This window comes from Papaver somniferum, chromosome 1 (assembly GCF_003573695.1).
Source record: "Papaver somniferum cultivar HN1 chromosome 1, ASM357369v1, whole genome shotgun sequence".
NCBI lineage: Eukaryota > Viridiplantae > Streptophyta > Magnoliopsida > Ranunculales > Papaveraceae > Papaver > Papaver somniferum.
In genome coordinates, this window is record NC_039358.1 from 222,975,612 (window position 1) to 223,003,100 (window position 27,489).

At 37.1% G+C, this 27,489-nt stretch overlaps 1 protein-coding gene and 1 long non-coding RNA gene across 3 annotated transcripts; both read left to right on the forward strand.

The window, feature by feature from the left end:
• The first annotated feature begins 6,905 nt into the window (after window positions 1–6,905).
• On the forward strand, window positions 6,906–9,645 carry LOC113337418. 2 transcript variants are annotated; one of them, XR_003354235.1, is made up of 3 exons: window positions 6,906–7,315; window positions 7,654–8,060; window positions 8,214–9,645. It is a non-coding gene; the product is annotated as an uncharacterized LOC113337418 (long non-coding RNA). The 2 variants fall into 2 exon arrangements; XR_003354237.1 differs by having other exon boundaries at window positions 7,654–7,764; window positions 7,929–9,645.
• Window positions 9,646–12,972: 3,327 nt separating this feature from the next.
• Window positions 12,973–15,117, forward strand: LOC113337426. Its single transcript, XM_026583103.1, has 2 exons — window positions 12,973–13,155; window positions 14,518–15,117. Exon 2 carries the CDS (start codon window positions 14,519–14,521, stop codon window positions 15,038–15,040), a length of 522 nt encoding a protein of 173 aa, XP_026438888.1. The 5' UTR covers window positions 12,973–13,155; window position 14,518; the 3' UTR covers window positions 15,041–15,117.
• Window positions 15,118–27,489: the final 12,372 nt, after the last annotated feature.

The window sequence follows — 27,489 nt, forward strand, 5'->3', positions numbered from 1 at the left end:
GGAGCAGTTAAGTCCGAGATCCTGGAGTATTGTCAGTCAAGGAATATGAAAAGTTAAGAGGGTGCGGCAAATGATATATAAAGGTGCGAAAGCGACTAAGAAAATTTTCTCTAATCGCTCTTTCTTCAACAAAGACCGCTAAAAGAAGAGGCAAAATGTAGGGGTAAAATAGCGCACACGTAGTTATCACGCGAAGTGGTATCATTATAAGGGGGCGAACTCACTAGCACATAGCATATTCCGGATGACGGAGCTGATGACGTCATAAAGTCATGAGTAAAGTATGAAAACTGTTCGAAGTTAAAGGGCACGAGCGAGAATACCTAACATAAGCGTGCGAGAACATCGCACGCCAGATCCGAAAATAAGGGATTTATTAGCAGTCCTCCACTATGTAAAACTCCTATATATAGGACCAACTACCACTGTGTTAGAGGAGGGATGTTTTTGGAGAGTTGAGATAGAATTTTAGGAGAGAAAAAATGATGTGCTCCCCAAGTTAGGGTTTATCTTGTTTCTTTGTATTGATTTCTAAACATAATAAAATTCTTATAAGTGTTCTTCATCATGGTTTCATAGTTTAGTTTATAGATTATTCAAGGGATGTATTTGTGGGATTTCCTGCAACTACAAATGCAGTGCATACCCGCACAGAACCTTACAAGTCAATTTGGATGTGCACACTTCTTGTTATCTTGCTTCTTAACCCAACATTTTTTTTCTTAAACTGAGACTTTATTAAAAAAGGAAAAGCAACCGAAAATACTAGAAGCAGAAAGTAGACTCCTGAAAAAGAACAAAAAGATAAGAGCTAAATAAATGGACACCATGCCCAGGCCTAGAAATAGACTAATAAATGGACAACGTACCATTGTTAATGGATCCCTCAGACTTCAATTCCAACATTGGTAATCAAATTCTTGGTATACGTTAGGACAACATCTGTGACGTAGAATCTGTGTATTCTAGGAATGTTCTAGAATGTATTGTAGGGAGTCCTTGTATTCTAGGAAGGTTTAAGTTAGGAAATACTTGCAATGCAAGTTGTTATCGCCTGTATAAATAGGTGCTCTTCTGTACAGAACACAATAACGAAAAGTATTAATACAATACATTCTAGAACATTCCCTAGAATACACAGATTCTACGTCACAGATTCCTAGAATACATTCTAGAACAGTCCTAGAAAATTCCTAGAATACAGCAGTTGATGATGCAGCAGCTGGTAAGGTAATACGCAATGGTTCAGCGGAGGAATGCGTAGCTTCAGTGGGTGAATGGCCAAGAGATGATTCAGTTGGAGACTGCAGTAATGAACGCTCCACGTGTGGTGATGATAGATGCACAATATTCGTGGGAGATACACTCTAAGGAACACAGTCATGCAATGTACTTATATTAACCGGAATGACATGTAAAGATGAAGATGTTACCTGATCATTAGATGACAGAGATGGTGTCGTCGGCGCAGTAAAGGGAAAAGTGGTCTCATCGGATACAACATGGCGACTAACATAAATACGACCAGTAGAAATGTGTATACACTTATAACCTTTATGAGAAGGACTATATCCTATGAAAACACATGCCGAGGATGACGGATCCATCTTATGAGAACGATAAGAACGAAGATGAGGGTAGCATAAATAACCAAAAATACGTAATGAGGTATAATCGGGTGGAGTTCCAAACAAAACTTCATAGGGAGAAGTATTTTTAAGAGCAGAGGATGGAGCACGGTTCATCAAATAACATGTCGTAAAGAAAGCGTCATACCAGTAAGAGGATGGAACAGAAGCCATAGACAAAAGAGTGAGACCAGTTTCTCGTATATGAAGATGTCTTCTTTCAACCAAACCATTTTGTTCAGATGTATGTGGACAAGAGAAACGATGAAAAATATCATTCTGTTGAAGGTAAGGTGTGAGCTTACGATATTCAACAGCATTATCGGTTTGAAAATTTTTGATTTTGCGGTTAAACAAATTCTCAACATGTTTTTGAAAGAGAAGAAAAATATAAGAGACATCTGACTTATGAGTCCTGGGAAACATCCAAGTAAAACGACTATAAGCATCGATAAAAATAATATAATATCAATAACCTTCATTAGAAAAAATATGTGAATGTCCCCAAACATCAGAGACGATCAAATCTAAAGGATTCAAATACTTAGTCGTACCGGAAGAAAAAGGCAATTTATGACTACGATCCTCATGACATGAGGAGCAAAAACTGATAGTATTACTAGAGACAGGAAGGGAAAATCTAGAAATAATATGACGCACAGTACCCATCATAGGATGGCCTAACCTAGAGCGCCAATTTTGTAAACTAGTACGTTCACCAACATAGGTTGCTGGAGAGGTTGATGAAGCGTCGAGTTCGTAGAGACCACCTTTCCTAATGCCGCGCAGAAGAACCTTCCCTGTACATCGATCCTTCACAAGGCAATAATCAGGGTGAAACTCAAATAATACATTGTTATCAGTAGTTAACCGAGAGACAAATAACAAATTATGAGAGATTTGAGGAGTGTAAATTGTATTGTGAAGATGCAACTTACGATCAGGGGTTCCGAGAATAGAAGAACCAATATGAGATATTGGGATTGAAGAACCATTACCCAACTTCACTTGATCAGGTCCAGCATATTCAGACGAGAGGTGCAGCTGTGATAAATCATTGGTAATATGATCCGTCGCTCAGCTATCAGGAATCCATGGTCCAGTAGGAGTTGATTTAGGTGCTTGAGCCAGGTAAGTACGAGGAGAAAAGGAAGACTGGGCAGCTGAAGAATTCTGACGTCGAGGTGGTTGCGGATGAAAATTGCGATCAAATCTTTTCCAGCAGAGTGGAGCTATATGTCCAGGTTTATCACAGAGTTGACAAGGGACAGAAGAACGAGGGTTACCAGGTTGTTGTCCAGCACCAGAACTTTGAGAAGTACTAGAGGCTGTTGCCTGAAGTCGCGTAGAAGATGCAACATTAGCTACAGGTTGAGAGCTTAAGAGCTTATTCTGTTGCTCAGCACGTAATTCGAAGGTTAGAAGATACGTGATAAAATTCTCAAGCTTCATAGTCCCCATCGAAGTTGCGAGTGAGGTAAAATTGAGTCATACGAAGAGTCTAGACCAGCCAATATAAAATGAAGAAGTTCAGTATTGGTTACTGTAGTTTCAGCAGCAGCAAGGTTGTCAACGATATCACGAGCTCTATCAATATACTCCCTCATAGAGAGAGATCCCTTTTTCAAAGCACGAAGTTCATATTGTAGATGATAAATGTGGGCGTCAGATTTGGAAGCAAACAATGATTCGAGAGAAGACCAAACCTCACGAGAAATAGTGAGGCGATGAACTTTACGAAGAACTGTAGGAGTTAGAGAAGAGAAAATCCACCCGAGAAGGATTCGGTCCTGTTTAACCCAACGAGTATATTCAGGGTTAGGTGTTGAAGAGGTAGATGGTTCAGCGTTTTCCAGAGAGGCAGGGGGGACAAGGTTTTTCACCACTAACAAAGCCATCAAGATCATAACCTTGAAGATATGGTAAGAATTGAGCACGCCAGAGAGAGTAATTGGTTTCATCAAGCTTAACAGTTATAATATGGTGAGGTTGAGAAAAACAAAAGAAGCCATTAGGGATTGAGAAGAACTGAGAACTTCAGAGATAGAAGAAGAAGTGTTAGATGCGGAAGACATGGGGATCGACAAGGATGATACAAGGTCAAGTTTAGGTTTAGGTTTAGATTTAGAAAGAAGAGTTTAAGAGAAACTGTATTGTATTAACACTTTTCGTTATTGTGTTCTGTACAGAAGAGCACCTATTTATACATACGATAACAACTTGCATTGCAAGTATTTCCAAACTTAAACCTTCCTAGAATACAAGGACTCCCTACAATACATTCTAGAACATTCCTAGAATACACAGATTCTACGTCACAGATGTTGTCCTAACAGTATACGATCTGTCACGCTAAATTCAAATGATCTTATCAAATAATATTTACAAAAAGGAGATAAACTTCGGGTAATGATGGCCATGTTGTTCTTTGAAACTTCAGTTCGCCTCCACCTTGCAAGCGATCTCATAAATTGTCAGTTGCACCCACCCAGTACACAATATTTGGCTTAAAAATTATAGTTGGCTGAAGTCTACATGGAAAGGTGACACGAGTTTTAGGCAGGAATGGCGCCTAAATTATAGAGATGGGTATTCGTTGGTGGGCCGTAGCAATGGCGCACTGGATATTGAATCGATCACACCAAAGAAAATATGTGATAAATAAGGTAGTTGTACAAGTGATGCGAAACGAGACAAGTTAGAACGCAAGTTATATTATGCAGGAAAAATATTATTACAATGAAGACCCCAATAAAAATACAATCCCGTATGTTAGATTTGTATTACGTTATAATGCAAAAACAACAAAACAAAAGAGAAAAAGGTACTAAACATATTTTCTGCAACTTACATAAACTTTAAATTTTAGCTTTGAATTGTTGAAATAAACATATATAAAACTCACAATAAAATCAAATAACAGTTTAGTGAATGTGGGATGCCTGGTACATGCGTTTCAAACGATGTAATCTGAATGAATGTGGTAAGCTAGGAAAATGGTGATTTTAGTGGGGATAGTAGAAACATCTTTGCCATATGCACTAAGATTTTCAATAATAAGGAGCGACGTAAGCTGGCGATTTAGGAGTGTATTTTGGTGCTTCGTACGTGGGGGCGACATAGATTGGTGGTGGTGGGGAGGCGTAGACGTACTTGGGAGTGTACTTTGGTGCTTCGTACTTGGGGGCGACGTAAGCTGGTGGTGGTGGGGATGCGTAGACGTATTTGGGAGTGTACTTTGGTGCTTCGTACTTGGGGCGACGTAAGCTGGTGGTGGTGGGGATGCATAGAAGTATTTGGGAGTGTACTTTGGTGCTTCGTACTTGGGGGCGACGTAAGCTGGTGGTGGTGGGGATGCGTAAACATATTTGGGAGTGTATTTTGGTGCTTCGTACTTGGGGGCGACATAGACTGGTGGTGGTGGAGAGCGTACACGTACTTAGGAGTGTACTTGGGTGCTTCGTACTTGGGGGCGACGTAGGCTGGTGGTGGTGGAGATGCGTAGACGTATTTAGGAGTGTACTTTGGTGCTTCGTACTTGGGGGAGACGTAAGCCGGTGGTGGTGGAGATGCGTAGACGTATTTGGGAGTGTACTTTGGTGCTTCGTACTTGGGGGCGACGTAGGCTGGCGGTGGTGGAGATGCGTAGACGTACTTAGGAGTGTACTTTGGTGCTTCGTATTTGGGAGCGACGTAATTAGGAATGTATTTTGGTGCTTCGTACTTGGGCGCGACGTATATAGGAGTGTACTTTGGTGCTTCGTACTTGGGAGCGACGTATTTAGGTGTGTATTTTGGTGCTTCGTACTTGGGCGCGACGTAATTAGGAGTGTATTTTGGTGCTTCGTACTTGGGAGCGACGTATTTAGGAGTGTACTTTGGTGCTTCGTACTTGGGTGCGACGTATTTAGGAGTGTACTTTGGTTCTTCGTACTTGGGTGCGACGTATTTAGGAGTGTACTTTGGTGCTTCGTATTTGGGTGCGACGTATTTAGGAGTGTATTTTGGTGCTTCGTACTTGGGTGCGACGTATTTAGGAGTGTACTTTGGTGCTTCGTACTTGGGAGCGACGTATTTAGGTGTGTACTTTGGTGCTTCGTACTTGGGGGCGACGTAAGCTGGTGGTGATGGTGATGGAGATGGATAAACAACAGGAGCGACGTAAGCAGGAGGTGGTGGTGATGGAGATGGGTACACTACGGGAGTGACGTAAGCCGGTGGTGGTGGTGATGGAGATGGGTACACTACGGGAGCGACGTAAGCTGGTGGTGGTGGTGATGGCGATGGATAAACTACGGGTGCGACGTAGGCTGGTGGTGGTGATGGAGATGGGTAAACTACGGGAGCCACGTAAGCAGGTGGTGGCGGTGATGGGTAAACTTTGGGAAGATTTATGTCGGCAATAACCTCCACAACTGGGTTCTTGTAGGGAGTTTCTTTGTAGTTGGGTGTATATGGTTCGTACTCAGCTAGCACCACATTGATCAGAACGAAAAAGGTAAAAGCATGAACCAGACAAGCTGAGAGCCTCGCCATATTGAATAGTGGAGGCAACGGAGAAAGAAAGAATATCTGTTAAGTTGTGGTGTTGAAGAAAGAGGCTTCTACACCCATTTATATAGAGCAACGCGTGATTACTTTTTCTTCCTTGCCAAGCACAATGTATTGAATAATACACACTTGGTAGGTGATGTTTCGTGGTGAACCACGAACTTCATGAATAATACGAGTTGATGCTTGCACGATGTTTGGGTAATCGATGACTGGAAGGACACGTTCGTCTACGTGTTGGGATGTTAATTTGTCAACTATAGAACATACAGATTTGCCAAACATGGTAAGATGTAAGTTAAAGGGTTTCTGTACTGGGTTGGGTCATTCAATTTGATGGAACTAAAGGGATTTGCAAGTGTCTTAAACTTCTAAGTCGATTTGTAACAATTCACACATTAAAAAAAGAAAAATAAATAAAATAAAATAAAATTGTTTTCTCCTTTTAAGATGGTGGTAGAAGGATTTTTTTTTTTTTTTGGGTCATGTTCAAATTGATGCAACAAAAGGGATTTGCAAGTGTCGGAGGAAGCTACACAATGTCTTAAACTTTGGAGAGTCCGATACATCTAAACTTGTAACAATTCATACATATAAAATCAATTCCTTATTATATCAAGGAGAATAAGTTTGCTGGCGTGTCGGCACCATATTCAGCCTTACGAACACTCAATAAATTAAGAAGTCACGTCAGAAGCCTTTAACCCTTGAAAAGACGCAACAGTTTGGAACAGATTGGTACAAAACTACAAGTTTCTTTTCGTAAAACATTTGGATACTTATCGTTTTGAAACGTTGCATCTTGAAATCACTGGCTATTCGGAACCATATCAATCGACTCCTTCCATGACTATAAATTCTTTATCTTTAGCGGGCCTAATTTTGTCAGTTTCAGATTCGTTGTTTTGGTTTCAGTCATTTCAAACTCAATATTAGATGAATTGCTGAAAAGATAATAGTTCTTCAATCATGATGGTTGTGTTTCGAAGCTTTATAGCAGAATTGTACAGACAGAAAGCCTTATAGTTTTGATCAAAACGAATTCAGTCTGATATGGTACCTGATCTATCGCACGCACGCACAAAATAAAGGTTTGTTAACCGAATGTCTATCAGTGGATCACGCAAAAAATAAAGGTTTGTTAACCGAATGTCTATCAGTGGATTGTTAAAATATATTTGTTTACCGGAAGTCTATTAGTGGATTGTTAAAATGCAATTTTTCCTGAAGAACTTAATGGCCCTTGCTGTGCATCGGAAGAATGAATTCCCTTTATATCTTTCTTGGTTCTAATACTTTTTGGGTGTTTTGATTGAATATGCTTATTTGTTAACTGTTGATATTCGTTTTAAGATCACTTGAGTTCGCCTCGAGTAATTGTGTCAAAAAGACTAGGACGACACGATTTGCGCTTAATTTGTTTGTTTGTTTGTTTTTTTTGAAATGAAGCTGATTTCATTTCTTTGTAATACAGTGCAACATTCGACGGGCTTGACATGCAACACGTGCACCATTTCTAGGTGTCCATTTGATTAAACGAAACCCCAACAGAATCAGGTCGATCAAGTCGTACAATACAGTATTTGTAAGTCTCATCAATCATTAGATTTTGAAACTTAAAAAAGTCACTTTTGTTCAATTGTTTTTCACAAGATGGCTTGCCGTGGACTTATCGGTGGTTCAGACAAATTGAGAAGACGTATTTTGAAATTTTGGTTAACCTTCTTATGAAAACGTGTTTTGGTTCAGATGGAGTGAAGGTAGCAGCGGTTTAAGAATTCGACATTATTGAAGTTTGTAAAAGTAGATTTAGGTTTACAATACCTGATGCAATAAACTCGGGAGGATTGGATTTACAAAAGAAGTCTATGTTCAGGAGAGGTATGAAATGTGCTTTTAGAGAAACCATCTATGACTTACTTTAGAACAGATTAGCTAATAACAAGCACCACAGATTTAAAATTGCTTAGTCTTCACAAACAGTGACGTGAAATGTTTCTGAATACTGTGATGAATCTTAACTTCTTTGTATAGAAACACCCATCATCGAACTTTCACTATTTCGGTTTTTGCACGCGCTTGGATGTTAGATCACCCCGTCTTATTGCACCATGAAGTTTTGAATACGGATAATCATGCAGCCTTCTAATGTCTTCTTATGTACGAGCACCGCCGATTAGTACTCATTGAAAATGGATGGCACCATTTTTCCTGCCCTTGGTGTCGCAAAAGATAGTAGTGGATGATGATACCTTTGGTGCACAAAATGCGAGACTGAATTGGACGTACCCGTTGCAAGGTTAAGTACCACCAGAAAATACTATATCATTTCAGTTTGTGGATGCCTATCCAATTGTTATTTCACTAGCCAGTTGACCATTTGTTTTTAGCCACCCAGGTTCGTGCTGCTCTCTGAAGTGGAAGATAACACAAGTTCCGTTGGTTTCGTCGCACTCCAGAAGTTGGATCGTGACACTGCTTCCCAGTGCTGTTGAGTGGGTCAGTGGTAAAAAGAGAGATTTAGTTCAAGATTTGGTAAAGATTACTATTGGTGTTGCAAATGGATTGTTGGTTTCTGCAACAAATACTAATACAGTTATGCCAAGGCAACACTTTGTCTATGTCGAATCTAAGTGAAGATATCAATGGACTCTATGTAGAGAAGCAGTATATAGCTAGGAAAAGTGAACCAAGCTTTCTGAATGTTCACAAAACGTAATTTTAGTGATGAACTTGGTTAAGCTTCATGGCGTAGTTACATGACAAGGAAAATTCAAGTGAAGGCACGAGAAAGGTAACTAAAAGAGGACCCTTGAAAAACATAAATCAATTGATGAACTAGCCCGTGCATTTGCACGGGCATACAAGGACCTTGTATATATATATCAATTCTTCTTAATATAAAGCAGAATGATTTTGCTGATGTGTCGGCTTCATAGGAAGTTTCAGCTCTTTTGGCTGACGTGTCATTGCCATACTAGATTTGAAGAGAGTGTAAAATTTGAAATGAAGCGACCCTTGGAAGCGCTGTACGGAAAAGACACATTCCAGAATCCTTTCTCTTAGTTCCGAAGAGTTCTGTTGAAGGTTACAACTTATCGGTCACTGACTTTTATATATGACACATCAAACTGATTCGAAGCCAGCGTTCAAACTTCGAACCCAGTGTTCTGTACACAATTTCATTGTCGCTTCAGTGTTCATTTCGTTGTGGATTTAGTGTCGTAAAAATTTCATGAGGACGGAAAGTAAAGCATCCTCTCAACTGATTCAAAGCCCGACTTAAAGCCATTGAATTTCGTTCTGGATTTGGTGCTCATAAAAAGTTCACGAGGAAGGAAAGATAAGCATGCTCTCATGAGGGTGAAAGTGTACTATTAAACTTTTTTTTCATTTGTTATTAGAATATTGTTTGGGATCTACTGCGATGTCCATTTGAGGATATCCAGCAATCGATTATTAAATTTGTGAGTTATTCTTTACATCTAAGGTAATACTAAAACGAGTCGCTGGATTTTCACAGGATTTTTGATACGTAACTGATAATCCAAGTGAGGGGAAGTATGAGTGTTGCATACTGCATGCCGATGATGTCCGTGTATCTACGGAATGAAAGCATTTCCGCTCATGATTTTTTAATGTGAACCCATCAAAGGTATAGTTTGCACAGGGTTGAACATTATTCTGACGTGGAATCATAACATCCCTGATATTTTGTCCAAAAGAAGTAGGCCACCTGGAAAATACTAAACGATTTGATACTGTTCCAAAAAGATACAATCTCAAATGTTTTAAACGTAAAGACACGAAATCGTATGTTTTCCGAGAAGAAACGACTATTGGTCATTGTGTGAAGAAATATTTCCAAAAGACGGTCCACTTTGAATAGGTATATAAATAGATTCACCTTCATCTTTCTCTACAGTTTGTTGGATTTGCAGATTAGAATCACTAGACACACTGAAGAGTCATTAGATTGAGGTGTGATAAGGCTTGCAATGGTTAGACATAATCAACAGCATCCGGTCGAAGTGAGAGTCAAGAAAAAGCGTGTCATGGCTAGACTGAACCAACAGGACGAAAGGGATGAAGTCGATGCCAGAGCAAAATGAAACGACTCTCTTCAGGAGTCACTTGAAAAGGAAAGTTAGCATGCAACATTTTCTAAGAGTTACGACTCTGAACCATATTTATTCGAGAAAAAACCTTTAAAGAAGGGGATAATTGGCCTTTGGTACTCGAATTTTGTCCAAGACTAGGCTTTGGTCTAACATTTGTCCAATATTAGTGTTTGGTACATGGACTGGATGTTGATTAGGTTAAGTAGAATTTTAATTAAAGGACCCGGATTATTTTCATTATTTTATTTAAACCGTTAGATCCTTGTTATCTCGACGGCCGACTCTTCTTTCTCTTTTTATCTTCTTCCTCTCTCCCCCACCACTGCCTCAGACATTTTCTTCTTATTTTTTTTCCTTTGTTATTGATAGATTAGCTGAATGAGAACCAATGTCGAATTTATTTTCTTCTTTCCCTCAAATCACTCCGAAACAATTCCAAATTGCTCCCATTCGGTTTCACTTTTAGGGTTAGTAATTCGTGGGTCTGAAATTGAAATTTAGATTTGTATTTGATATTTGTAATTGGGTGTCTTGCAATTGAATAATCGTTATTTGTGAATTGTTCAAAATATTTTATTGTGAAGTTCATTAGTTGATAAGATGAAGATGATATGAATATAGGGTTCTTTTGGATTTTGTTATCAAGAATCATCCTGGAATCGGGGGGAATCGGGAATAACAAGATGATGAATTAGGGTTCTTCTGAGAGAGTTTTGTTTTAGGTTTCTCATCCATATTTGCCAAATCCTTAAATCCAACCCCTTAATTTAAGTTTTCAGATTTTTTTGAAGATGTTGGGAACGCCACCTCTCCTTTTCCAGAAGTTTTATTATTTACCTGACGGTTCTGATACCTCCGTTAATTCTTTTAAAGTTTATGGATCTAGTTATCATTGGTTCTTCTAATCAATTATCTCTTTTCTCTACGGCATCACGATTCTTCATCAACTTTTCTAATCCCTATTTTCCTGAGTATTCTTTTTTTCTCTTCTTAACGATGGTTCTTATATGCTCCATCAATGGTTCTGTGAATTTCGCTGCTTTAGCGGTTCTCCTAATCGATATTCTCTTTAATGGCGACGCGCTTCTTCTTATACTTCTCAGGCGTTTATTGGCACTGCAGTTCATCAACAACTTTCAAGGCCGTTCTCAAGCGATTTTTCAATCCCCATGAGATTGAGGGAGGGTGTTAGAGTATGCAAATATTATATGGAAAGATTTAGTATTTAGGATTATATTTAGTATTTGATATTTTTAGTATGGATTGATTTACAAGTATTAATCTTGCATACCAAGTTATGATATCACTATATATACCCTATGGTTCCCAATGTAAATCATCTCATTCAATAATAGAATTCATTCCCAATGGTGTTGATTTCTTAAACGCTTTTGATGTCATCTGTTCATGTACCATGCCTACGCTTTTTACCATACCTTTATTGGATGTACCATACCTATGCTTTTTTTCGTACCTTTATTTGATGGTAGATTGGTAGCCCTAAGACTAAAAACTAATACTTCTACTATGACTAAAGTGGAAAAATGTCCCAAAATGGACCCCATGGTTATGAAAATGCCCCGAACGTTAGGCAAAAGATGAAAATCACCCAATCCGTTAGATTTTCTATTAAAGAGAGATTCTGGTCAAATCGGGGCATTTTGATTAATCAACTCCTGAGTGAAATGTCAATAGTAACCTTTCTATTAATTCACGGTGGGAGATTATATTTGGGGACACATGTCAGTATCTTAAAAAGTACAGATCTCAAAGAAAATTAACGGTGACAGATGAGAAGGTATGACACGTGGGCGAATGACAAGCTTACACGTGGATTGTTATAAATACATTTTGTACCCTTTGATGACGCAACACTCGGTGCCACGTGGTTGGATAGGAAATGGAGACGTCACAGCTTAGTGGACGTGTGGACCCGTACGTGTCGGCAGATATCTTATCTTCCCCCTAGTTAGTAAGTTCGCGAATGATTCGCGAATCATTCGCGAATTTTTCCGTATCACGAATTTTACCGTCTTATTCGCGTACGTTTGTAACTCCGAACCCAAGTCGCGTAGTATGTGGCATTCCCGGATTATTCGCGAATCGTTCACGATTTTTACGTATCCCGAATGATACGTCCGCTTAATTCGCCATAAATTCTTTAGCTTTTACTTTTCAAAGACTCCACTTTTTGGGCTTTACTGCCTCCCGAACATACACGACAGAATATTAGACGTGTTGTAATTTTTATGAAACAAAAACGACTGAAGAGATTTGAAGGTGAAGGTGAGAGAGATCTCAAACTCACTAACCAAGCATCTAAACCACTATACGACGTCCTTTTGGATAACTAATGTTGTATATATTATTAATATCATCATATTGAGTTTATTTTTTCCTTAAATAACTCACACATATGCATAAAAATTGGTCTATGACCTTATAAATACAAATTATTTGTTATATATAGATACCGAATTTTCAGAGCCGAACTCACATTTATAAATCGAATTATACACGTACGTATGCTGTTCCGAATTAATGACGAATCACGTCCCGTTGACCGAATTTTGGACCGAATCTAGATTTTACAAAACCGTATAATACTCGTACGTTTGCTGTTCCGTACGTTTGCCGAATTCCGAATTGCTAACTAGGATCTTCCCTTCATCGAGTTTCCTCCACGTAAACTCAAAACCTGAAAGGGAAAATATTCCAGAGAGAGACAGATCGAGAGAGGGAGAAGGACTGAAGTAAACTGAGAAGATCGAGAGAGACAGATCAAGATCTGAAATCCCATGATTTTTTTATAGCGTGAAGAAATGAACCGAGAAGATTCAAGGGTACTAAAACAGGTTAGTAATCTAAAATCCTTAATGGTTAGTATAATTTTGACTTATGTTAATGGTTATTGTTACTTAGTATTTGGTTTTCTGAATCTATGTTTGCAGAAATTAGGGTTCATCAAAATTGGGTGTTTTTATATCTGAAATTAGGGTAAATTTCACCGAAATTTGAAATTGTGTGTGGGGGTTGAGTTTTGAGCACTGAGAATTCATTAGTTTAGGTCTCTATTTAATGATTGGGTGGTAGTTGGTGTCACAACATCTCATGGACAACTAATGGCAACAAAGTTTATGATTATTAAGGAGAAAGAAATCATAAGATAAAACAGCCCTCTTGTTCTTTATGATTATAGGCCTTTAAATGAATGGTGGTAGTGGGTGTCCCTTTTTATTTTGTATTTGGTTCTTAGAAGAGGAAAGTAAACTTTGTAAGTGAGTTTTTACATGACGAAACTATAATGCAGTGAGGAAATCTTATAGATGGACATGAACTGTTTGATATTATTACTGACCCACTTTGAATTATTTCCACTAACTATTGGAGTCTTTACCATTTTACATTTCAGAAAATAAATTGATATTCTTGGATTTTATGGTTTACTGATTTAATGATTAGTTCATGGGTTTTGGTTCTTAAAGGAGGAAAGTGAAATTTGTTCTTAAGATGGGTAGCCAAATTCAAAAAGATAGTTGAAATTAGTATCTCATGTAGCCTATATCACTTTGAAAACTTGCATTTGCGTGACTCTCTGTCGTGAAGTCTGTGCACTTCCGGGGGTTGTTACTGGCCTTGATTACTGATGTATAATCTGTGCTTATTGTGTTGAAACATATGCTGGTGCAAGTTTCAGCTGCATTTGAAATCTGTTGCATTTCATATGCTTATTGCATTTCATTGGATTTTGGGTAAGTTTGAACAATTTGAAATGCAATTGGGTTTTGGTTAAGTGTGAGCAATTGGATATGAAATGTAATAAGCATATTAAATACGTTTCATGTCATTTGAAATCTGGAAATTCAGCTGCATTTGATACTAGTGAGTAAGCTAGATTAGAGACTTACAATTTGTGTTGGTTTTGTCAATAAGTTTTTACTTGGTTCATGCAAATATTGGTGATCTTTTAATGTTTGTGGATGATTTAAACTGTATAAGTTGCTCTTCAATCTTTTATTTGCTGTGAAATGTAACTTGAAGTTGCCCTGACTTGTATTTACACTAGGTAAGGTGACTAATGTAAAATGATATAGTGGTTAAGTGTGAGCAATTACCCTTATAATCTTACACTATAAGCTTGCTGCAATAGAATGAACTTTGTATATGGACTTGTTACATTTTATATTGATTTGTTTCTTTTTTGTTAAATGTTTCAGAATGGGTAGTGAGGATAGGAATTTCTGGATAACTGATATAGGTGGCCGGTTTAGGGGCTTGTATTGTTTTGGTTGTAAAGAGATGAGGAAGTCCTTGTCTGCACCAACTACTGCAACAACATCTGCATCAAAGAAATCTGGTGATATACCACCATTGTCAAACGGCAAAGCAGTTGCTATTACACCATCTTCTTCTTCGGCTGGTTCCCAGAAAAAGGGTAAGACAACTGCACCATCCTCCTCTACTGCAGCTGATGTTGGTGCTAAAAGGAAGGTGACACATCCATCTACTTCTTCTGCACCTTCTACTGCTTGTTTTAATAACCAGACATATAATGGCCGAATATTTCTAGCCAAACCATCAATATTACTGAACCATCATCTAAAAGGGTTAGAAAGCCTAATTCAAAATATCAGTAGGTTTAAATGTTTTCACTTAATAACAGTTAACAATGGGTTCTTGTTTTTTATGCTTTTGTTTGTAATGGCGGACATCTTAATCACTTTATGTTTGGAGTATTGATGGTGTTTTTAACTATCATTGTTTATGTAAGTGCAAACAGTTTAGCAATATAAATTATGCAGTGTTGTTTTTTTGTTTTTTTGGTAAGAATGCAGTGGTTTGTTATCTCGTTCTAATTTCATTTAAAATTTCTAAATTGCTAGCATTATGTTAAGAATGCAGTGGTAAGAATGCACTGGCTTGGATATGAGGCCGTCCATTTTTAATCACATTTTTAATCACATCACACGTGTCGCAGTCTAACCATTTAGGACACGGTGGTCATTTCCGAAAAAGACTGTTAGACTTAATAAAAATACACTCTCACGTGAGAGTCATTTGACTCAAATTTCATAGGATAACCGTTGGATCAAAATACCACGTGGCGTGCACTGGTTCAATCCAGTTCTGAAGGTTAGAAATGTAAATGTTTCACACGTGAGAGTTACATGAGTGGCGAATTTGACCATTTAACTCTCTTTAACTGCTGAACTAATGGATTTGGGCATTTCGATAAGATTTTGGGGCATTTTCATTTTTTGCCTTACGTCCGGATATTTTCACAACCATGGGGTTCATTTTGGGACATTTTGCCGCTTAACCCCTTATTCAAATTAAGAGCAGCAGTTAGAAAATGGCTAATTTTGGCAGGCAAAAAATACCAGTAATATAGTTCGGAATTTCTCAATTTGCTCCTTTTTTTTTCATTGTGAACGTTATGGAAACCACTTTGTTTGTCGGTGACATGGTATTGGAGTCTCAAGAAGTGGAAGGTAACGGTTCAAACATTATAATATAATGTGCGTATCATAATATCTTCCTTTGGCTTAGTTTGTGCATCTTTGGTTGGGTTAATTACTTGGGTACGTATGTTTCCTATCCAGGATAACATTTATTGATTTTTTGTCGAGGAGGAAGGATTTTATGCCATAGTATATATTGGAGTATCAAGCAGTAGAAGGTGACGGTTCAAGCACTATAAAGTAGGTACGAATCATCTACCTTTGGCTTAGTTACGAAAGTTAAGATGAAATTACCATCGAGTGCGTTTTTGTGTTCTTTGCAGCTGCCAGGTTTTCTTTCTCACGGGAATAAGTTCACTATTTACTAATGTCTAATAGCATGAATTTACACCGTAAATGTTCAGTTATGGATCATTCTTCTTTTCCTACAATTCTTAACAAAGTCTAAGTTGGGTTAACTTTAATGTTCATATGAAGCTTCACCCTAAGTGAATACTATAGAAGAATTTTTGAGAAAGTGATCGTTTTATAAGTTTACCGCAGTCAGACATGGTGGTCTAGAGTTTTTTTTGTTTTTTAATCGAATCTTATTGCGGCGTGTTTTTAATTCTAGAGAGATGGGTTTAGTTGGAAACCTGGAGATTGTGGTCGCATGTTCAATGGGTTGGCACGGACTGTTTAGTCATTACCAGAAAACCATCTTTTCAATGTAAGGTGCAGTGAGAATCTCATTATCATCACCGATTGATTGTCTCTTCCATTCCTTTTCGTCTGCAGTTGAAGTCTTTACTTTATAGTGAAATTCTCTGCAAATCATGTGCAATTAATGTAATGTTGTATATGTATTTTGTAGACATAAATAACCAGCCACAATTCTACTTTGCAGGCTGCTAAATTATTCAGCATTTTTGTGTTATTTTCCAGCACCCTTTGACACATAAATCAAGTTAACGAAGTTCATGGCCATCAAGGATGAAACATTTACCACTTCTTTTTAGTGTCCGTTAATGAACCAGCCCGTGCAATTGCACGGGTTTACATGACTTATATATACTAGGTATCACCAGGGTCTTACGGTCCCGGCTCAACCTCTGATTAATGTCATGCGTCACGTAGTCTTTGATATTCAACATGGTTTTTAATTTGGTATATATGTTCCGTGAAGATGATTGAAAACACCATTAATATACTTCTCCAGGTATCTCATTGATATAGTCCGACTTATGTTATCTAGACATCACCATTAATGATTTCCGGATTGTTTACTTTGGTGTGTTTTTATTCATTGCTTACAGGATAATTAAATGGTAACCATTAATTAAACCTAAAAATCACCTTTCAAAGTTAATGGAAGTAAAAATATAACGTGAATTACGTGGATAATGATGGGCCTTTGTATCTAACAAATTAGAATATGCAAGCTTGGTTTGAAACAAACAAATGAAATATTCAAGTATTTGCTTATTCTGAAGAGAAAAAAATCTAAGAACCTGAAAGCAATAAATTTGAATTTTAAAATTTAATCCACAAAATCCGTTCGAAGAGAAAAACAATCTGATTTAAGTTGTTTCCCCAAATCCATGGTCAGAGACCTCTAGTAAGTATAACCTCGCACTTCCTTAGAAATATGTAATTAAGAACGCTGTTGGGTTCCTTACCAACAAATATGTTCCATTTCTATTCATGAATAGTACACTTACTTGTTAAGATATAATTCTCGACACTTAGTACATCTTTTTCTTGATAATCGGTATTCTTGACAACTCTTGACTCTTCACATATCACAATGATCAATTTGCACTTATCTATATTTTTTTTTAAAAACATCATAAATCTATTGCTTTTCTACTTAACACATCATAAGTATAAATGGAGGCATAAAACTTATCAACATGAGACAATAAAAGGAGCAACATCCACAATGATGTGACAATTAAGCATTCAAAACATATTGGGTTTAAGGGGCATAATCTGGCGATAAATTCGATATCCACCTTCATCTACAATTATACGATGAACCTGTATCTTCAATTAGTTTTTAATATATTTTTATTTTTTCATACAGGAGATTCGTATAACCATATAAACCATGTACCATAAATTTTATTCATGTTTCAAAAAGAACTGGGTCCGTTTTTTCATCTAAAGATTAACACAAACAAATTTGTGAATCTGGTCCAAAATTCAGATTTTTCAAAAACATTTCAAGAATAATAAAGGAATAAATCATATAGCGTACCAAATATTTTTGAAATTCGATCTTGTACACATATGAAAAACAACTACTTCGCGTAAGGAATTTCTTCCTAAATTTATTTCATCAAATATTCTCTTTTCAACTTGAAAACAGGGGTTCTTCAATCAAGACAATCTGATGCATCTTAATATCGTAGATGTATTGATTAAATTTTTATCCAATTCGAGTTACCAATCAACATCGCAAATACATATGGGCGATGATTGAAACGTGTAATGGTCATCAAACCTTGATAGATCTCGAATAATTCCCAAAAACAAAAGTGCTCGTTTAGGAGTCTATAAAAATGAAAATCATAAAAATAAAATAATTTAATTTAATTAAGCTTGGGTAAATTATTTTGCATAAGAATCTTGATGCTCAGGTTTCCAGCCGTATTTACTAAAGAAAAAAAAAGAGAAAAAAAACACAAATGCAAAGGCTGGTTCTCATCAAGGGACGTAAAAGTTCAACTTAAGTTCGTACCATCAATTGTAAGTATCATTTGAAAGTACACTTGTTATATCAAATGTTATATTACTCTTACACTTACCAACACTAAGTATCCAGAAACCATTTCAATCCTGTGATGCCCGGATTTCCGTAAGTCAACAAAATAAGTGCATTTTCTCTTTCATTTTGGTCGTGTCACTCAAACGCTCATTATAGAAAATTCAAAGCAGAGAAGAAAAAGACAAAGGAGCGACTAAAAAACTATACCTAAATTCTCGTAAAGAGCATTGGACAGGTTGATCCTGCAGTTGGGCTCCACCTTTATGTGGTCAGCTGACTTTTATGGTTGGCGTAATTATTAGAGAATTGGTTAAAAACGTAAAATTGATTTTTCCACATCAAAATACTGTAGGTAATATTATTCGTGCTTATAAAGAGACACTAAAACATGTAGTAGCAAGAACAGGGTTTACCTGATCCCCTTGCTTTATGGACACATACTACCCCAACAGCTTAATCCTCTTCATCGACGGATGGTATGCTGATAACAATAGTAAACCTCTCAAATATTTACCAAACAACTTCATCAGTAATATAACATGATAAGCTTTTCTCCTTATCTAGAAGATTAAAGCAGAAGAGCGAATATTTCAGTGGTTCAATTTGATTATTTTCGTGTCTTAGAATCTAATGCATGTGGTATACATGCACACTATACATGCACACAAATAATGATTAAAAATACAATAAAAATGCCACGAATAAATCATTGAACAACAACCAGAAGCAACAACAACATCAAGACAATCGAGAAATGATTCACCAACTTAGAAAACCTTGTAGAAATGTCCATATTCGTATTAATTGTCATTGAACACAATATATAATCTTCGATTCAAAAAAATCGCAAAAAAAAGAAAATTGTTGCCACCAATTTCAGCCACACCCATCATTCATAATAAATTATGTTGGAAGGAATAGATTGTAGTTAACTTGCTCAAGAGATTGTAAAAATAAATAAAGTGACCCGTAAAAATGTGAAACGAAGTTATTTTTTTGAAAAGAAAAAAAATCACAAAGTACTTTTAAAAAACCTAGTCACTGTTGTTGCATATGTCATGAGCAAGGCGACGCATTCCACCATTTTTTTTATATGATCGTCTTTTTCTTAATTTTAATTATAGTTTTTTACTCTTTGAATCAAATATGTTAAATATAATCCAGGGCATAAGCAATGATTATGTACGTATATCCCGATGTTGTGGAGATTTTGAGTATGTACCTTCGATATTTTTCTTCATCATTGCGAAGCATTATTTCGCTAGAAAGTTTACTCTCCAATTATCTCTACTTTTACATTATCATACATACTCATTTTCAATCTCTGAATGTCCATAAATTTTCGGGTCTAATGCATGTTAGTATCTTCCGCACTCCTCCTCAATTTTTGAAATCCAACCTTTTTTAGTTCCTTTTCTCTTTTTCTGTCGAGTAACATTATGATTAACACTTTCAGTTTTAGCTTATGGATTAACATTTTCAAGAGTTTTAATTTTCAATTTTCAATTTTAGTTAAGGAGTGGTATGTTTTCCAACTCAACTTGTCATACTGAAAAAGCAAAACGTAATGCAGAGGCAAGTAAGTATGGTAGCACTCGGAGACCCGGGAAAACCTTTTGTCTCCTTTAGGTGAAAGATATATTGGGGACACTTAATATATCGGAACCATCTTCTGACAGTATAATTGCTTCGGCGGTTGTTTGTAAATTGTACCGCCTATCATCCGTAGTTTCTTTGTAATGCATGATAGTTTTCATAGTGCACTCCATCAAACTAAATTGAGCATTTGATGTACGTCGTAGATATCTCGGATGGCAGTTGAAGGGATAACAGTATGCAGAAGACTTTCCTTCCATATCAACATCATCCATGGCCTCAACAATGTTTTTGAATCAACGTTAGTGTCATTTAGTCCTGAAAAAGATCCAACAGGGAATGAATTTAAGTACTCAACCATATTCTAAATAACATCAACGGAAGGTCCTGCAGAATAGGAGTTCTGCAGGATTAGGCTGTGGTACGAGTGATTAGGTGTATGACTACTAACCCAATTTCAATTAGACCATAGCAGCATCACCAACTATACAGTTTTGTATCATGAAAGCAACAATCAGTATAACCTCTCCTTCCCATTCTTGTCATCTTAGATTTTACAAAGTCTTATATCTATAATGAAAGTTGCGACGAGACTATTCGCGTCAGAAGAATTCTGACTACGCACTTGATATTTTACCACTAATCACCTGAATTAACACTAATTAATTAGGAGCAAATTATCCATTAAAAAATAGTTGGTTAAGGGGTTTATATAAATTACTTCTTGATGACCCTATTTTATCATGTAGTCATAAGCCCTAATTAAGTGGCATAGGCCCCAAATTTACCAGGCTTTTCTGAAACTGAGAATAAATTAAACTCTATTTTTTTTTTCGCAAGAATACCACTTAAGAATTTTCGGATTAATAATATATGTGTCACTTGGACGAAAATGCATGAGGACTTCTCGTAGTGTTAATGACATTGTACAATATGATGACAGTCCACTCAAATTGAAGCTATAGACTACAATTAAAACTATAGTTGTTGTAACCACTATTTAAAAATAGTAGCGCACACCATCCCTAATTGTTCACAAACAAATGGGAGTTTCATGCACATCCAAATGTCCCAAAGCCCATAAGCCGTCATCAGATTACAGGCATGCACTTTATTAATCCGATGACGATGGGCTTAGTAACATTTGGATTGACATGAGTCTAACATTCGCTCATGATCTCAGACGTTAGTCCGCAGGCAAATGGTTTCCTCTTCTTTACTGGAATTTTCCTTCTCATTTTGAACCGGCATAAAACCAATTAGCATGCAGTTACAGCGAAGCTCAATACAGGTGAAAAGAAACAGTGGAGAAGCTTTACTTGTGGTAACCCAAGCCAGGGCAAATACATCACTGTATGCAATTACCTGCCAAGAAAAAGAAAATAACCACATCAAATAGCCGGTAGAAGGCAAGTGCAATCGAATATCTCGACTGCTTTGGAGAAACGCTGAATAAAATAGAAGGTTATTATTGGGGTGTCACACTCCATTAGAGGGGCTTCACTTGGATTTTTAGTGTCCAAAAAAGTGGTTATGGAATATCCTTCACTTAGGTACAAAATGTCTAGAATACCCTTTAACTAAAATAAAAACATAAAAACCTAATATTTTCTAATCTTCCTTCTTTCATCTTTCTTCTCTTCCTCTCCTCCACAGTCAATTTCAATTCAACTTCAATTCACTTCATCGTTTTCGATTAATCGGCGATTCGAAAACTCAACATCGTCGGATTGAAATCTCTACTAAAGATGAGGAAGAAGCAAACTGATTCCAGTGATGGGAATCAGCCTCTCAATCAACCACCAGACCCAAATCTTCATCTTCAACAACCGGTTCAAGCATCTCAAGATTACAATTTCAAACTCCTCAACAACAACCCATGGTGTATGTTAGGTAATAATCGAACAAACCCATCTTTGTTTACTCGTTTTTATGCTTAAAATAGGAAGATTGAATGAAATATGAGTAAAATTAGGGTTTTATTTAGTTACAGTTTGTAAACTGCTAGTGCTACGTCTAGGTTCTCCAACCGTAATTTCAGTTTTTGAAGAACTTACGTCCAGGTTTTGATTAATTCAAACCGTAGAAATAGCTTGCATGTTGGTTTACGTCTGGGTTCCCTTAGTTTCAACCGTAGAATTGAATTTACTTCTATTTTTATCTTATAGGTTAACCTAGACGTAATTTTGCATGTATCTTTTGAGAGGAAAGCTCAGATTGGAATACGTCTAGGTTTTTTGAAGCTATTTTCCAGACGTAATCTAGTACGTCTAGGTTCGTGACTTGTTTTCCCAGACGTAATTTTCTACGTTTAGGTTTATCTTATAGGCTAACTAGATGTAATTGTTCTTGTATCTTTTTGAGAGGAAAGCTCAGATTGGAATACGTCTAGGTTTTTTGAAGCTATTTTCCAGACGTAAGCCTGTACGTCTAGGTTCATTACTTGTTTTCCCAGACGTAATTTGATACGTCCAGTTTCGTGAAGTTTTTATCTGGACGTAATTTTGTACGTCTGGGTTTTTGAAGTATTTTTCCCAGACGTAATTATTCCTGAATCCTCTAAATTTTTTTCAACTATTTTTGTAAGATCTATTTCTTGTAATTTGCAGGAATCCTGATAGAGTAGAGGCTAAAAAGAAGAGAGGAAATGATTTAACGCCAAAAGATACTCCTACACCTCGCCATGAAATTCATTGTGGGGTAGAACATAGAGGTCTCCAAAAGGATGCTAATAAGAAGAAGGATATGACTTAAGGAAGTAGCTCAAGATGTCCTGAAGCATCTCAAGAGGAAGATAATGTTTTCCAAGATCTAGAAATTGAAGGGGAACAATTTCAACTACCGTTGATATCGGGAGGTACACTCGTGATTAGAGATACACCAAATCGACAAGAAGAAGAAGAAGTTGTTGTTCAAGGAAAAGGGAAACAAGTTGTTGTTGCTTCACCTGAAGCTACACCTAAACCTCAAGTCAAGGAAAAGAAGCCGATGAAGAAACCTTCACCAAAAGGCAAGCATATTCCTAAAGGCAGTAATTTGTTGCCTAAGAAGAAGAATGGTGCACTTTGGGGTGAGGCGCCCGATAAATCTGCGGTCTTATTCGGTTATCTACACTCATGGGCTGCTAAGGTTTGCGAAAGCAGAGTAATAATCTATAACGTTCTCTTATTTTGCATGATTTTGTTCAACTTGATATATTGTTTATTTGGTATAATTTAGACATGAGTTTGATTCTATTACTGCCTTAACAACTTTCTCTTAACAAATTTGTTGTTTATACATTCTTTGTAGGATCATGAAATTGCGATAAAGAAACTGAAACATAAAAAGGCTGGTTATTGGTCGTTAGGTGAAGAATGTAAAGAGGTTCGTGATCTTGTAGTGGATACAGGGCTAGGTAATGGAATTCTCAACCATCAGCATGAGTTTGATTCTATTACTGCATGTGCCTTTAGAGAGCGATATTGGTTAGAAACCGATACCTTTCATCTTCCATTCGGCGAGACGACAATAACGCCGGATGATGTGAAGAAAATCTTGAACTTAAACGTTGAAGGAAAATATGTTTCTAAAGGTTTTGACAACAATATGAGTTGGGAAGACCTTTATGTCCTTGTTAAAGACACACTTGGATGGAAGAAAGCTGAGACGGAGAAACATTTTAAGTGGGCTGGTGGAGACAAACCAACGGAACCAAGAGAAGGTCCAGATATACCTGTCAAAAATATACTGTTGAAGAATCTGAAAGATATGTTTGGAGGTTGTAGTAGAACGTCATGAGGTGATAGATGAAACAAGAGCTCGTCGTACAGCCACCGCATTCCCATTGCATTCCCTTGGTACCATTGATCGAATTTTATATAGTGGCAAGAAGGTTGTCATTCACTCAGACTTGTCGGATTGATTTTAAGTTTTAATAAAATAAAATACTAAAAATAAGAAAATATATATATACAAAATAAAGTCATAGGATGAAGAGGGACCGAGACTCTGGATTCCACTTCTTTTCATGTTCATGGGATTCATAAATTTATCCTAGACATTTATAGCTCAAAACAAAAGAAACAATGACTCTATTCTTTTCCAAAGTAGATTTCATAAAACATCAATTGTAAACTACAAGCATAGTGTATCTAAAGCACCTAAGACTAAGCATACATTATCTAACAAGATAACAATTGATTAATAGAAATTATAAATCATTTAAAATAGGTGCAAAGAGTAAATAAGGAATTAATTAAATTACCCCAAGGATGCAATCCAGCTTCCTCCGTTGTCCCAGTGATGGGTTTTAGCTCATTAGGTTGGAAACACACTCAAAATATGGATTCATAGCTCAAAAAGGTGTTACAAAGGTGAAATGGATAAAAAGCAGCGAGTTTGCAACGCCGACAGTCTGTTACAGACTCACTGTCACAACTGTTACAAAGAACTATTGCTTCTTGGGGACGCAGAAGAACTATCGTTTAAAGATACAAAATGTGACGGTTAAGAACGACAGTCCTAGTTGGTTTAAAGTTCTTCGTTCTCTTCCTTCAATGGAAGCAGCAGAGACAAGCTCTGCAACTTTAATTTCTCATCATTTTTCGTCCCCTAACTCTCCATCCCCCGATACAACTCCTCAGAACTCTATATATACTCGACATGACTTGACATGACCACATTAACTCCATAAATCTTCACAATAACTCGCAGTTAAGAAAATATATTCTCGGGTTGTTTTCTTTCCTTTCTTGCCTACGCCATGCATCTTCAGCTGTAAATTATGTGTATAATATCTCCACAGTGCCTCTGTTGCGACTCAGCATACTCCAAACACACACTGAACACATTACGAACACACTGTAACTCAAACAGAACTCGTGTCCTCTGTTTGCTCCCCCCCAACGATCCAGCCCAAGTTTGTCGAAACAAAACACCTTACCACCTTTGTTCAACTGCAGAAGGGTGATTACAACTACATGGGGCGATTAAATCTCGCCAATTCTCCCGGAAATTTCTAACAAAAATATCGTGTTTTCTAACTTCTTCCCTGTTTTCTTCAATGTGATCATCCAGCCCAAATTCATTGATTCCGACGACCATACCAGGCTTGTTTAGTCCATTCAAGTCCAGACCAACGAATTTCTCCGATTAAATCTTCTCAGAAATTGCCCAGAGATCGAACCCTAAAATATGTTCTTCGCTACAACTATTCCCGCCAAAATCTGAAATTCAAATTAATAAGATAACCTCCCCTTATCCTATACGGGTCTGCCAATAGTAGTTTCCCTGGAAATGGGTTGCCCTTAGTAATTGAGGTGCCCCTTAACCAACACTGAGAGTCCGAATAACAGGTGTCTTGCGGGCGCCTTAACCACCTTTTCCAGACGAATTTTCCAAAAATGTTTATTTCCCAAAAATGCCTACAAACACATAAAATACGAAAATTAGTACAAAATCGAGTGCCAACAATATATAGTATTGAGAACAAATTAGACACAAAATGTGTCTATCAACCATATTCTTTCCTGATAACTCGGGGAATCGAGTTAATTCTCACTATCTACAATGGTTGAAAAATTTCCAGGAGACCAAAAAGTATGCTTGGGGCACTGCCACCTCGCTTTTTTACTTGACAGTTTTCGAAAAGCTTCGAGGGTTGGAGTCACTGAACTTGCTGGGAATGTTGGTCTTTTTCAGGTAATTTATATAGTTTCGGTTTTGTTATATTTATCATTTCTTTTTTTATTGGTTTTGTATATATAGTTTTTATGGTTATATATAATTTTTTAGGCATGGGTATATGACCACTTTACGACCATGAGACCTTCTACATCTTGGTCAGACGATGAGATTGGTCATCCTACAGGAAAGAAGTTTGTATTCACTGGTACCCAAATAAAGCACAAAGAAGAGAAGATAGCTGATTTAAGGTTGAAAATGGATGTTCTCACACGTTGAAGATGTGATATTTGATCCTTACATAGATCTAAAGGAAGATAAGTTTGGAGAAGAGATTGATCATCGTGTTTTTTCAAGTTTGGAATCTTACAACGGGCCTTTGTTTCATCCTCATGGGTACGTAATGGCCAATCCACGTCGAGTTCTCCGCCAATATGGTTATGTGCAAGAAAAAGTCACTCATGAATCTTTCAAATTGTTGGCTAATACTTCTTTCATAAAAAGTGCCAATGTGGTGCTCAACTACAGCCCAGATCCAAGTATTGATGTTTGGAACGACCGCAATAATGCACTATACCAAGTCAGCATGAAGAAGCTCATTCCTATTCTAGGCACAAAGGAAGTCGAAGAAGGTTATTTGGAATGGTATTACCATTTTGGTCATCCTCATGTGATTAATAATGATCCGGAAGCGGCAACATATATCAAAAAGGCTCAAGAAAAGAAGAAGCGTGAAGCGGAAAAGAGAAGTATATTTGATACGGATTGGAAGGCGCTATATTTCAAGATGGTAAGTAAAGTTGTTATTTTTCATGACGCCATTTCATAACACTATATTTGTTTGTACTAATATGTTTCATTTTGATAGGTAAAATAGAAAAAGAAATGCCTTCACTTGGCACAAACATTGATTCCATGCGTCCAGAAAGGTGAGGGCCTCACAAGTGCACAAGTAAAGGTTTTCCAACAACAAATCAAAGACTTGCCGGATCCAAACAAGGATTACGAGAACTTAGAGAGGGGCACGAAGAGGAGTAGAGATGTGGGTACTAGTCAACGTCAGCCATCACTTAGTAGTTCTGAAACCAATGAATAGGATATGCATGCTCATGGTCGGGGTCAAGGTCGGGGTCGGGGTCATGGTGGTCGTGACGGTCCTCGTACTCGAGGTGGTAACAAAAGCAACAAAAGAGGTCGTGGTCGTAATTGTCCTTAAACTCTATCAATGTCATAATTGTAGAAGACTATTTAGTTTCTTTTGGTTGTTTCTTTGATTGTTATGAACAAGTTTCCTTTGGTGTAGAAGACTATTTAGTTTCCTTTGGTTGTTAAGAACAATTTTTCTTTTCAAGAATGAAATTTTCCTTTGGTTTGTATTAGCTAGAATGAATTCTATTTACGTATCTTTATGTTTGGTTTGTTTTCTTTAACTCACCCAACTTTTTCTCCGCATTCTTTGGAACCTTTTCCTTTAACAACTTCGCATTTTTCTAGTTGTTTGGAACGAAAGACAGGACCTTTTCCTTTAAAATCAACTTTGCTTGTTGAACTTTCTTGAGAGGGAGGCTCAAGTACTTTTTCTTGTACATTTCGATGACTAGGTTCTCTTTTTTCCATTTGACCTCTTCTTCGTTTGTTTCTACCTTGAAAATCCTCCTCCATCTCATCCTCCGCTTCATAGGCTATTCTCAACAACTCATAACCCGAAGGATCTCTTT